The sequence below is a fragment of the Bactrocera oleae genome, chromosome 6, assembly GCF_042242935.1.
Source record: "Bactrocera oleae isolate idBacOlea1 chromosome 6, idBacOlea1, whole genome shotgun sequence".
Classification (NCBI taxonomy): Eukaryota; Metazoa; Arthropoda; class Insecta; order Diptera; family Tephritidae; genus Bactrocera; species Bactrocera oleae.
Genome location: NC_091540.1, coordinates 43235001 through 43249557, shown reverse-complemented (window position 1 = coordinate 43249557; position 14557 = coordinate 43235001). Strand labels below are relative to the sequence as shown.

General features: G+C 33.1%; 1 protein-coding gene and 1 long non-coding RNA gene across 2 annotated transcripts; both read left to right on the top strand.

Moving 5' to 3' along the window:
• The first annotated feature begins 4977 nt into the window (after window positions 1-4977).
• On the top strand, window positions 4978-6875 carry LOC106621092 (uncharacterized). Its single transcript, XR_001330885.3, has 2 exons — window positions 4978-5175; window positions 5480-6875. It is a non-coding gene; the product is annotated as an uncharacterized lncRNA (long non-coding RNA).
• A 2441-nt stretch (window positions 6876-9316) lies between these two features.
• Window positions 9317-12707, top strand: LOC118682763 (uncharacterized). The gene is made up of 3 exons (XM_036372487.2): window positions 9317-9492; window positions 9568-9735; window positions 12390-12707. The coding sequence occupies exons 1-3, from the start codon at window positions 9447-9449 to the stop codon at window positions 12461-12463; spliced, it is 288 nt and encodes a 95-aa protein (XP_036228380.1). The 5' UTR covers window positions 9317-9446; the 3' UTR covers window positions 12464-12707.
• Window positions 12708-14557: the final 1850 nt, after the last annotated feature.

Genomic DNA, 14557 nt, shown 5'->3' with positions numbered 1-14557 from the left:
CATAACTACGAGGTTTGAATTCGTTTCAAAATTACTTACATATTCGCTTTTTCCAATCCTCGAAGCACTTCTCAAATGCGCTTTTCGGTATGGCCATCAGCTCTTTCTTCGATTCTGACTTGATCTCATCAATTGTGGCAAAACGATATCCTTTCATTGGTTTTTTCAGGTTTGGGAACAGGAAAAAGTCGCAAAGAGCCAAATCTGGTGAATACGGTGGTTGAGCCTTAATTACGGTTTTTTTTTTGGCCAATACTAATGATACTAATGCGACATTGCTTTTGCATTCAGCAATTTCAGAAAAAACTTCATTGCTACACGTTTCATGCCCAAAACATATGAGAAAATTGAATAGGATTAGCCTATTGATATGCCAACATCCTCTGCAACTTCTCTAATAGTGATTCGATGATTTTCAAGAACAATTTTTTTCACTGTTTAGATCTTTTCTTCGCTTGTTGACGTGGTCGCTGCTCCAGGATGATCATCGTCATCAACATCTTCTCGCCGTTCTGTAATGCGCTTGTACCACTTATTAACACTTTTTTGAGACAAAATGAACTCACCGAATGCCAGAGTCAAATGCCATTGAGCACTTTATTATATTTTTAACGCAACATTTATTACATAACTTTGATCCATTATTTTCAACATTCAAAAATTGAAGAGCACCCAAAAACGTGACTAACCTTTATTGTTGTTAAAAACAAACTGCTAACCAAAATTGGCTCCTAATGCAAACAGAGAGAGAGAGTTCAAGCGACCATGATTTTTTTCTCGCTTATAGAGGTTTCTCACTAAAACGACAACACGTTGTTTTTTCGTTTCGACTTTATAAAATGTTGGAAGAGCTGTACTGTTCGTTGCAAACGATATTTATGAACTGCAGTGAGCATGACAAATAAGTTAATACAGTTAAATATTATTTCTTAGAATTATAAGAAATGATTTCTGAAAAAAAAATGAGTCATACATAGGAAAATTGTCGCTTTTTGAGGTAAATGCAAAAGAGGCTATCAATTATAAAGGTCAGAGCGGCAAAAACGACTGTCACTTATGGAAGTTTTTGTTTCTCACTCATAGAGGTTTTTGAGAGGTCAAAGTTCGGGACCTGAGAATTATTCTCACTTATAGAGTTTTCCCGCTTACAGTTCTCGCTCGCAGTTCTCACGTTTGACTGTACTGCCTATATTGATTTTCGTTTATCTAGCAAACCTTATGCCTTATGGAAATAAAAAATAAATAATCCTAAAATAAGGAATTGCGATCCTCGGCTTGACGTATTCACATCAACTCTATCCATCACATCAACCCATTTGAATATGATTTTAGGTAAGTAACTAACTTGTTTAATATAAAGTTTTCCTAAAACCTGAGAGTGTTTCCTTTGCTTTGATCTTTGCAAGTTGCACGAGTGTAAAATGTTCGGTTACACCCGAATTTGGCTCTTCCTTATTTTTTTTTTTTAAATTTTGAAAGAAACGATGGTTTGCGTAAATTTATTACGAGCATCATGTCCACATTTATGATCCTCTAATCGCGCTCGTGCCTAAGATTTTATGAATGTAAATATAAAGACTTGATTGCTTTCTGAAAGTTAATCTTTATATTGCAGCAGATTATCTTCAGCGTAGAACTGTTTTAAACAAGTCGAAATATAAGCAATTTCAAGTCGTTTTCATTAAGTCAATTATTTCTTTCAATTACAGCCACTTTTTGGGCACATAAAAATTTAATGCATTCGCACACATACATACATATGTACTTTACCGTTATTTACTGCATAATTGCTTATCCATGGATAATTGGCAGAGCTGCATAAAAGTGGAGGATAATTAATTTAGTAGTCACATGAACTCTAAACTAACTGAATGTGCGAGTAAATACACACGCATACACACACATCCATACACTCATATTTGTTGCTAAAATAGTAAATAAATACATACATACTGACATATTGATTGAACCGCCGCGCCAACTGGTATGAAGACGAAACGACAAAAGTAAATAAATAGATAAGCAACAACAACAACAAGTCAAATGTGCTGCTGCGTGAAGGTGAACTACTCGATTGATTGCAACGTCCATTGCGTAATCGGAATATCTCGTGTCTGCGACAACTGCGTTATCTAAAGCCATTCGCTTGCTGCCGCGCCAGCGTTCTGCTTCGACAGTCATGGAAAAATGGAAAAAATTAACATGGAAATTGCCAAAAATGGCCAACTTGAAGTTTATTGCTACCAAATTGCGTAATGCATCTAAGGCAAGAAGTCAATAGAGCACAACAACAAAAAGTCGACAAACCGACTCGTTAGCTAGCAATGAAGTGCAAATAACATTTTTTGCCATTCACACACAAACAAACAGTGCTCACAATTTCCACTCAACACGTCACACTTGTGTTGCCACGACAGGTTGTTGTATTAAAAGCCACAACGAACTGCGCAAAGTTGTTCAAATTCACGATCACCAGTACCGTGGCTGCGCATGCGCCAACCCGTTAGTGACCGTTGAAGGTTGTATGGCAGCAATTAGGCATATGCACATCACTCTCTGTGTTGTTGCAAGTATAATGTTCTGTACGTGCGCACCGCTACATGTCACTGTTACAACATGTGCACGAGTATGTTGCCCCTGCTACTCATGCCCACTTCATACTTGAATGTATATGTTGCTCTGCGTCTGTGAGTGATACCTTTACCGTTAGCCAACACGCTACAATCGAAATTAGCAAGCACTCAATTTTATTAGCCGAAATTGGTTATTAACGGTTTTGTCCAACGCCATTATTATCCGTTTATAGTATCAGAAGTTGGTTGATATATATATCGCTAAGATTTAAAAAACATGTGCTTTTGTATTCACATAATGCCTTATGTAGAAAAAAATCGGTAAAGTGACACCAATTCCTGTATCGAAAAAATTTGCCGCAGCTGCAATCCATTAGCATATCTACAATACAACACCTTTTGAGCAAAAACAAATTCTGCTGTTTGAACAAATAAATGTATATCTTCAAGCAGGAACCTATAAGACAGTAAGGAATGCTGTAGACCGAAAATGTGTAATTAATTACCATTTCCAGTGTTGTGTAACTAACCAAAAGTCTGGAGTTTTTTACCATGAAAAAATTTTTAACTATAAGTTTACTTGAAATTCATTGAAAATATTAGAAGTGTTTTGGGGAGTCTACACTATCATTAACACAAGTATTTGAGTGGGGCAAAGCATTCAGTGAATGTCACGGAGTCATCGAAAACTTGCCTCATGCGAGTCGTCCATCCACATCTTAATGCCGATAACATCAGAGGATCTACACATCTCTTACGGACCGACTCAACACCTTTTGGTTAATGTTTTGGGTGTAAAGCATGTCAATGCTAATTCTAAATCTTTTGCAAAAACGACGTCGAATAGAGGTCACAAAAGAGATGCTTGGGAATGTAGCTAAAGACTATACATCAAAAGCATCATTACTGGTGGCATGAGTTTATAAGTATGACGGCGAAATTGTTCAGGAATCTAGCGAATGACGCTTGAGGATGATATGAAAGATTTGTTTTAAGATACGCGAGGGTGGAAGTTTTTTTCAGTCCTAGTCATTTTTGACCACATCTATCTAAAGGCTTTTTGGAATACTGTTACGAACTACACAGAATGTGATGAGGGAGAGTATCGACTTCAACCACGAAGCTTTAAAGTGTATATGTGTACTAATCACCGAACAACATGATCTCATAACAGTGGATCGATTTCTACTCTCTTCACTTTGACTCTCTACAACACAACACCATAGATCAGAATCGAGTACTTAAAATGCTTAAAGTGCTAAAGTGGGAAGCAATCATTTTGAGTTAAAATTAAGGTGAATATTTTGGGACTTACATAAAATCATAATGTTAATGAGAAATCAAATTCTATTAAAATAACATGCAAATATAATAACAAAGAAACGAGTAATTTTTGTATGATTATAAATCTAAAGAATCACAGGATTTGTATAAAGTAAAGAGAACATCAAAGGAATAAGCATTTTGAAAATCAAAAACTGTTTAGTTCTGCTCCAAGTAACTCCTGAAAAAAGTTTGAGCCACTAGAAGGATCCTCCTTGTGTAGGATAAGTAAGATTATTAGATCGAATAACAATATATCCGAAGTGTGAATAGATATTTTTTATTTTAATATATTTATAAAATAATAATTTTTTAAAAACATATTTTAAGAGGTTCAGCTGGAAACACAAGAATTACTAAAGTAAAGCGAGTGAGGTAATGTGTTACTAAATATTAAATTCTATTCGAATGTAGTAAAGAAGTTATGATGGCATTAAATGCTTAACAAACTTTCAAGAGAATCGAACACACAGTATTTACAGCTAGAATTTACCAACACTATCACGCGCAGACACGCTCTCAGTCATCTTAAGCAGGCCATTAATCAAAGCGTCTACTATAGAATATTGTCCTCTGCATCAGCAAACAAGCAGCAAATAGATATATTTATATACCTTATATGCATAAGTACGTGTGTGTATATGTGGGTATGTAACAATACGACTATTTACATTCGAGTACTTATATATATACGAGTATGCATAGATGTGTGTGCTTTAGTGGCCAAAAACAAACCAAATCTAGTTGCATTCATGGAAGAATAAACGCGCGTGTGCAACACATGAAACTAGACACATACATACATACATATATGTTTGTACGTAAGTGTATGTACCGCTGCTCATAAAGCAGCAAAAAAGCCACGACCTACAAGCTCCTTAGCGAATGTGGGAATGTGCAAATAAATTCAACTACCGTTACCACTGCCACTGTCGGCCAACAAAACAGCCAAATTTGCTGGTGCAACAAAGGCAATCAGCTGGAAAATATAGCCTGCAATATTCGCCTACCAACACAGTGTTGTTGCTGATTGCTTACACACTCGTGCTTTTCGTTTAAGATCAACGTTGCATTTCGATACTGCGTTCAATTGCGTTCTGAACTTTGGCGAGTAAACAACTTGAGCGGTTGAACGACGATTAACGCGTCGCTGCGTTTAGTAAAACGACATAATTACAACAACAATCAATTTGATATTTAACAAAAAAATTAGTTTGAATAGAAACATTTTTACAGTGTTCAATTATGGTTTTGCTGCGAGTTATCAAATATCTAGTGGGTTAGTGTGTCAGTGGTTCATTAGTGTATAAAATTGGTTCTAAATCGGCTCTTTGCTTTCAAAATATTTCAATTAATTTTTACGTAGATCGTTATTTGTTGTAAACGCTTTGGTATGCATTGCGCTCGCTTTGAGCGTAAACGAGTTGAAGTGTTTGCCGTGCCATGCGATGCCACTGAACTCGGCCAGAACCAGTTAATGCGTTGAAAACAATTTTTAATTTAATATTTGTAGCTAATTAACTCAGTAAATTATTTTTTTTTATAATTTTTTATTTGTGCTTTTGTGGTTTCTTTACTTAAAGGATGTGTGGTGCGGCTGTGCGAGGGGCTGAACCAGAGCGTTCTGTCTTGGAAATTGCTTAAATATCGCATGTTGCAACAAAGTTGACTAGGAGGCGTGCGCGGGTGGAGTCAGCGCAGTCTAATTTGTCTTACCTTTGTTGGCGATGATGAGCTGTTGAATATCTTCGAAAATTTATAGATGAGCTGAAGTTATTTTAAGTTCGTTGCTTAAGTCTTTTGTATGAAGAATTTCATTATGGAAGTGTGTTAGTAAAAAAAAACTTTTAATTTTCTTCGTTTTATGAAAAAAAAGCACGCCATTGTACTTATATTTTTGTTTTCTTCTAATTGGAGTCAGCGGTAAAAATCAAATATATTTATATCGCCTCAAAATTAATAATACTTTATTATTTTCAATTGTATCTACAAAAAAAATCAAAATTTGTTCTCCTATCTAAAATCCTCCTTCTATTATTATAATTTTTTAAAAGTTTTCTAAATATTTTTTGATAGACGAAATAATAAAAAAAATCAAACGACTTAAAAAAATGGCTGCTTTTTCATTTAATTCACTAAAAATTAAAAAAATAATGCTAAATATTTTATACAAAAATTATAATTATTGCTATTTTAAGTAAAAAATATATTATTCGTCACCACAACTTTTGATACTAAAGAAATTTTAAACTAATTTTTTAAGAATATTTATTTTTAAATCGGGCATGCTCATGTATAAAATATAAGTGACTATGTATAAATAATTATAATTACAATAAAGGTTCATATATTCCATTATTTATAAATATCATTCGAAATTACATTATAATAACCCGATTGCTTCCAATTGTAATGAGAAGCCAATTAATTTTCCTTACAAACTATTTAAATCCCAATAAACAAACGATACAGCGGTCTTCTTTGAAAATTTGAACATTGTATGGATGTCAAAAGATCATCGATATACCCATATATACATAGACAATATTATTTGGAGAGAATTTTATGGAAGTATAACCTTGCTTATGTCACACGAACATACTCCAAATTAAACGGCAGATCTATGTTTAAAAAATACTATACTAAAATTTGAAACTAATATTGCAAATATTTTTTTAGTTACAGGCTTCTATAGGCAGCCACTTAGTTGAAACAATTCACTCAGTTTATCTTTGAACGCATATTTTGAAATTGCTGCAGTGATTACCATTTTTGCCATTTTATAAATGTTTGATCTTTTTTCGATGTTGGATTCGGATAATATCTTCTAGTAAAAAACCGCTTTTAGCGCTGTTAGCATTCAGGTGTAACTCAAAAAAAATTTTATTTTTTTTCAAAAGTTTTACTGTGTATTCATTAAATATATATATAAGTATACCAATAAAACTTTAAAACAATGATATATATTTTCTTCATATAGTCATAGGCTTCAAATTTTTTTAAGCTTAAAAATAGGTACCACCCTAATGTAGATAAATATTTTAATAAAGCTAAGTATAAATTGATGTTTGCGATCATAAATATGCCCTCTTTGATTACTTTTCTTTTAATTACTCTTTTTGCAGCGCTAATTATAGCTCAAGTCAATTTATTTTTAGCTGCACTTGTATCTTCTTGTGTGTACTTGTATAATTACGCAGCTACGGAGGCATCAAAGAAGCGAGCATTTAAAAATATCAACAAGTACGATGACATATGCGAGGAATATGTATTAACGTTTGTCTGCACGTAAATATGTATGTATGTATGTGCAAAGTATTGTCTATAAGAACTATGCATAGTATATTCACAAACATGTTTACCGCGTAAAAGCTCCGAAATGCAAAACCAAATACATACAAATATACACTGGTATATGTATATATGTGTACGTGCATTTAATATATGCTTATATGTTTGTATGTAAGCAAACGCCCTATATTTCAACTACATAAGTGTGTCGGCTAAGTAAAGCGAGTTGTTTCCGATTTAAACTGCCGGTAGTGACGAACAAAAAAATGTATTTTTCCAATAAATTTCATTGAAGAAAAACGTGGACAAAACTTAGTCTGTTTAGCCCTTATCTCATAGTTGAAAATATACACTTTCTCACACAATAAATGTTTCATCAATCGTCGAAATGTAATTTCAAAGAGTATGGAAAACCTGACCTGTCATATTAAAATCATTATTTGTCAACTCACTCCATTTGAACTGTGGTCTCTTATCAACAAATTTCTATGTGAATACAAAACCAAAATAAAGAAGTTGAATAAAATTTTTGTAACTTATTATAGTGACCTATAAATTTTCTTAACTCCATGTGTGTTTTTATGCTGGTATATTTGTTTCATGCTAGTTGTTTGTCCGATTCGACGCTATCGATATTCAATTACAGCAAAGATATTTGATATAATTGTCACATTATAAAATATTCCATACTTTTGGAAGCTAAATAATTATTCATTCGATCATTAAGCGATAAATTGTAGGTCATTTAAGTTTAAGATGGCTGTTTTATAAACGCGTTTTTCTAAAAACAGCATTTGTCAATTTTGCTTTAGTGACTACTCGGAAACAAATGATACGTTCAGCAGAATTTTTAATACTTGTGGCATGGCAGATTATTATTAAATTTTTCAGTACTCAGACTTAATAACTATTTACTAAAAAAAAAACTATTCCCTCTAAGTTGTTGCACTTATTAATTTGTTGAAATAATTACTTTATGTTTGGGATTCAAACAATGTATTTTAAGTTAAAATTCCTCACCAAATTAATCACCCTAACCACGGTCTACGCAACTATCAATATTTACTATTGAAAGCGATGATATTTGTCTATAATTTTACATATGTATGTACATTGCTAAAGCTACATATGTAAATTGCTGATGCAAAAGTTAGAAATTCACCGATTGTATGAATGATCACATATACATATGGGCATATGTACATATGTATATATTTGTGGATGAATATGTACTTAGGAGAATTCCTGTAAATATGTATGTTCGCTATTTAGCTATCACTTTTGTCCACGAGCCACGTAGACAGCATCCAAAAACGCCCCTTATATGATCCAAGTATTCAATGTGGACACTGTTCATGGCTCTATATATATACTTGTGTATATATTTGCATAGCGTAATGATAGTATGAATCTTTGCTATTTCAATATATATTCCTATCTGTATTTACATACACCGATTTGTATGCATACATATATACATATGTACATATTTCATAGAAAATGGACATACTTATCAGAGAAATTATATTAGTATTTGCAATGACGTGCATACTTATGTATAAATACAAATAAGCACATACATATGTATGTATGTATATTGTGGAGCTTGGTCGTGATGTATGTATGTACGTAACAGGCGCTTTAAATGATAATCTTAGCTCAATGGCGCCAAATACGGTGAATTCTTATATAAAGCTAAACATAAAAATATGTTTTCTTAGAAAAATTGTTCATAACCAATTTTAAATAATCGATTTTCTGAACAATCCTTGATAATTGTCTGCCTCTAAATTATTTTATAAGCTAGTGAATTCAAAAAAATTTAGTTGAATATCCATAAATGTTGTCATTGCTGAAAATAATATATTTTATATTTAAAACTATACTGAGTATATATATAAATATGAATACAGATACAACTAAATATAAAAATCAGCTCATTTTCCTTGGGTTTATCATAAAAGTTCACTTTATTGAGGACCTACTGTGAAACGCAGCCTATACTGTTAGTTACGTACATATATACATATATGTATATATTTATATGTACATTTATTTATGCAAAATCCAACTTTATAACGGAAACTGGGATAGAAATTCGCATCGCCAGCGAGAACATTTAAGCCGACGCAGCAAAAACAGTCGAATAAGAGATTCCGTGACAGGCAGATTGCAGCGCCAGCGGGATTTGCATAATTGTTAGACATAATTAAAACTTGTTTCAAAAACAATAACAGTGATTTTTACTTTGAAATAAAAATGGCGAATACAACTACAAAAGTGTCTTTTATCTATGTGTTAATGGGTAAAAATGAAGCATGAAATTATATAATTCTAATTTAATTATTAATCGAGTACTAAATAATTTTTCTAATTTTAGTACTCATGCTTGTCACAAGGGCTAGTGCAGATACACAATCGAAGCCGAAACAGTGCAACGAAGAATGTCCCACGACACGCGATCTTGTTTGTGGTTATGACAGTACTTGTTATGCTAGATTTGACAACAAATGTCTATACGACCGATTAAAATGTACCACGAAGCACAGTAAGTAGTTCCGAAAGCAACGGAGTTTTATGATTTTTTTTTTGTGAATAATATTAATTATAACAAGTGAGAGTGTAAGAGTATCTTGGAACAGCCTCTTCGGATAAAAGTTTGCTGCTGATAAAATTTGGAGGTGTTTTTGAAGCCATTGAGTAAAATTTTGTTGCAGTTCAAACTAAATATTATTTACTTATATAAAGAGAAAAACAAATATTTGTTGAATTGTTTATGCCCATTATACTTCATATTTATCTCGGCTAACTAAAATATGTATAACCTTTGATGCCTCTAATAAGTTCACATAAAATATAAGGATTTAATTTATCGATATAATTTTGATGAATCTTTGCGTCCACATATATATTTATATAGCAGTATATGTGTTTTCCCGATACGATCGCAAATTGGTAATATTAGGTAAAGTAAAAAGTTCGTTCGGTTTTTTATTGATTTTTCAAAAGATGATAACTTTGTGTACATTTGTCCGATTTAAGTCAAATATGCGTCGCTTTGTTCGTAAACTTGTTGCCAACGCGATGCCAACTTCATTATACCCCTCTCGTAGAAGACTGCGTCCCTAATGTCAAAAAACTCGTAGAGCCAATTTTCACAGGCCTCTCTTGAGGCCAACTTCTCACCTTTAAGCGCGTTCTCCATGGACAGGAAAAGATGGTAATCACTTGGTGCCAGGTCCGGACTATAAGATGGGTGCATTAGAACCTCCTATCCGAGCTCCAGGAGCTTCCGGCGAGTCACCAAAAACGTGTGTGGCCTGGCGTTGTCCTGATGGAACACAATTCGGCCTCTGTTGATCAAAGATGGCCTCTTCTGGATGAGTGCTGCCTTCCAGCGGTCCAGTTGTTGGCAGTAGAGGGCCGAATTGAGCGTTTGGCCATAGGGGAGCAGTTCGCAGTAGAGGATTCCTTGCCCATACCACCAAACACACAGCAAAACCTTCCTGGCCGTCAATCAGGTCTTGGCCACCATCTTGGCAGATTCCCCGATCTTTGACCACGACCGTTTGCGCTCGATCTTGTCGTAAGTGGCCCATTTTTCATCGCCAGTCACAATCCGCTTCAAAAACGGGTCGATTTTGTTGCGATTCAGCAGCGATTCGCAGATGGAAATTCGGTCCATCATATTTTTTTGCGTTAGTTCGTGTGGCACCCAAACATTGAGCTTCTTTTTGAATCCAAGGTTATGCAAATGGTTCCAAACGGTTTTCTGGCTTATCTTTAGTTCCTCAGCAATTAAATAAGTGCTCACGTGACGGTCTGTTTCCACTACAAGTATTTCCATGATTTTATCGCAATTTTCGACGACAGGCCTCCCGACGCGTGGTGCATCTTTGACATCGAAATTACCGGAACGGAACCTAGTAAATCACTTTTGTGCTACACGTTCGTTTACAGTATCGGGCCCATAAACTAAATTAATGTTTTCAGCCGCTTTGGCTGCTTTTTCGCTTTGATCGAAGAAAAATTTTAAAATATAACGAATGTTCTCTTTGTTGGTGTCCATCTTTGACGAGCGCTTACAACGAACTGAGTAAATCAATCGAAAAACTGTCAAAGAAAAACTTTTAGCGCAAATAAACACGTTTTCAGCGCCGTATAGTATGACATGATGCGACACGTAACACTAGTACTATGGACAATAACGCCATCTCTTAGATAAAAACCGAACGAACTTCTTACTCGACCTAATATTTTAAAAAATGTCAGATTAATATCGATATTTTTTTGATAAGCTTTTTTACCTAGTTGAAAATATGTATTATTAATTATTAGAAAACATTAGTTCATTGACCACAACAGAAAAACTGTGCGGTGAGTTGAGAGGGAGTCGTGAACTAAAGTTGTGACCGAACTACTTCCTCACAGAACTACAATTGTGTCTTCCCAAGCCACTTAAAAATAGTGCAAATCAGTTCTAGTTTTTAATTTATTTGATCCCAAAAAAGCTATTCAATAACGAACGAACTAATATGAATTGCAAGCCAACCTCAACTGCTTAATAGTTTTACAGCCATTATTCTTCTAACTAGAAATCATATCAATATTTACCTCAATTCCACAACCTTTCTCAAATTACTATACATAGTATTATCTCTATATTGGCTTCTATATAAATCAACATTATTTTCCTTTGACGAAGTGTTTACATGTATAAACACCTGAAGGTTTGCCATTAACTGTAGAGGGCCAATCACTTTTCGAAAAAAAAGATCATATTGGTTGGAAACTAATGTCGAACCCTAGTTTTGTATATGACATACGCTAGAACTTATCCATGTTCGATACTAAATAAACAATAAGCTATAAATCATAAGTTCAAATGTTGCAATACAATATAAAAGGAGTCAGTGCTATAAAAGTATTATTTCCAATAAAATACAAAACAATGAATGAAAATACCGTTAATTTGATTTTATTGGATCTCAAATTTGGTCGCCAAAGTTTTTCCTATCGTCCAATTAAATTATTTATATAAATGTTGGGGCTCAAAAATTTTGAATCATTTGCATGTGGCACATTCCTTTGACGTTGAGTCTAACTTCAGCTTAATGCCTCTGAAAAATCGCTTCAGAAAATCTGTCTCACTGAAAAAATACCCTATATACACTCAATAAATTTTAATTTTTTTCATTTCAGATCTTGAAACGGTAGATATGTCTCTGTGCGATTTAGCCGAACGAAAAACTCATCCAGCATATAGGCTTTGCTAAGGACTACGGTCTCGCCTACTCTAATATATATTTTAATAAATTATTTGCAATGTCATCACAATCTAAATGTTAAACAAATGTATTCAAATTATCACTACACATAGACTTAAGCGGATTTCTTGTAGGCAATAATTATAAACTAAACAACAAATAACCAATCAAACTTGACTCTAAACAATGTTCTCATATTTAAAATAGAATAAAGAAATGCTAAAGTTTTTATTACGACTATCCTATTAGCAAAGGCTGATGTTTTAGCTCTGTATATTGTACTATAGAAACGATTTAAAGTTGTTTAAGCCTTGAGGCCTAATATATCGAGAATTATAGAGAGTATATTTGGATATAGTAGTATGAGATCACGTACCAAAATTTTTACCATGGTTCTCAAGATAATCTCTAAGCAAGTCGAAAGTGCTTAACCACTACATTTGAAACTTTTTGTACCTAAAGAATTTTTGATTTTTGCTCCTTTGAATTTTTGCCCCGAATAGTCGACAACGAACGGTTAACCAAACAGTCTAAAATGAGCAGTTAATTGAATAGTCGATACCTTACGACTATCTGGATAGTGCAAAGCGAATATTACTATTCGAATATATCCGGTTAGTCGATTAGTTGAATACCAAGAGTCGGCATCAAAATTTATAAGTGTCTTGTATAATCTACATATACATATGTGGATATATTTTTTCAATTTGAAAATATATATTTTTTTATTTATTGTGCTAATTTTTCGGACTTAATTTGTTGTTATTAAACCGAACGTCTGAAATTCTTTTAGATAAATAAACATTACACTAATTCTTTACTTAATGTCTCCTACAGGAAATTCGAAGCCAACGGCCGGAATATACATATGTATATTTTAACAAGAAATATTCCTTAATTAGAAAAAAATACGTATTTATAGCGTTTATATCCTGTTTGTATCCTTTATCCTGCCTTTGAATGGATTCAGATAGAAGTGGAAAGCTATTGAAATATATGCTCTTTAAAAATGTTAGTTAAAGTCTTTGGTTATGAAAATAAAGACAGTTCATGAGAACGTGAGAAAATCTTAGTAAAATTGTGAATGGGAGAAGCGCGGTACTCGCCTTTGTTGGTTTCTTAAAATGTCAAGCTCTTTGTGCATACAACTTCAGGAAGCTAACATGGTCGATCTTAGACCACCATTAATTATTTGCACAAAAGGTAAAGGAAATTTTCCACAAACCTTTTCTTTTCTGAAATAAGGAAACTTTGAAGCAAACATCATTTTCACATACTAATTAACATTTTAAATGAGTAAACGGGTGAAAAAGTGTTCATATGCATATATGTACATACATGTCTTAATGCTTTTTGTTTTTGTTATTTGTTTTTAAATCACGCGATATGACACAAAGTTGTTTACCAAACGAACTCAGAAAAATTTTCCCTGAAACCAGTTGTCATCCAAAATCTGATAGTTTTTGTTTATTTCTATAATTTATGTACATACATATGTGCATATATGTACATATACGTATGAGTCATTCCATCCAAAATTTATGTTAAAAATTTTTTTTCATGCGAAACATTTTTTTTGTTCTTCTTGTTATTGGACACGTATTGTTTTATTTCAACTCAATATGAAAAATTTTGAAGTTATGAGTTTTCAAAATTTCAACTTTTGGAAAAGTACCTTTAAACATTTGCGTATACGAAGAAAAGGGTTGCATTATAAAAATAACTAGCCGGCCACCTTTTTACGATTTTTTCTCAGCTTTCCAATGAGATATATATATGTTGAATTTTTTCGATTTTTTTTATAAACAAATAGTTTATATGCAATTTTTTTTTTATACGCAAATGTTTAAAGGTACTTTTGTTAAAAAGTTGAAATGTTTAAAATTCATAACACCAAAATTTTTCACATTGAGTCGAAATACAAAAATATTTTGCCTCAAATCACACAAAAAAAAGTTTTTCGCACGAAAAAAAATTTGAGTGTAAAATTTTGGATGGAAAGAACCATATGTATGTTCGTAAATGACGAAGTAAAGACATTTCTGCATTGTTGCCAATTAAACAACAGCCTTGAGTATACCACAGCAGCTTGTAAGTAGAAAA

Excerpts from the sequence above, each read along its gene's own strand:
- LOC118682763 (XM_036372487.2), top strand. The coding sequence starts at position 9,447 with ATGGCGAATACAACTACAAAAGTGTCTTTTATCTATGTGTTAATGG. Across the intron at positions 9,493-9,567 it reads TTTTATCTATGTGTTAATGG|TACTCATGCTTGTCACAAGG; the intron begins GTAAAAATGAAG and ends TTCTAATTTTAG. Across the intron at positions 9,736-12,389 it reads AAAATGTACCACGAAGCACA|ATCTTGAAACGGTAGATATG; the intron begins GTAAGTAGTTCC and ends TTTTCATTTCAG.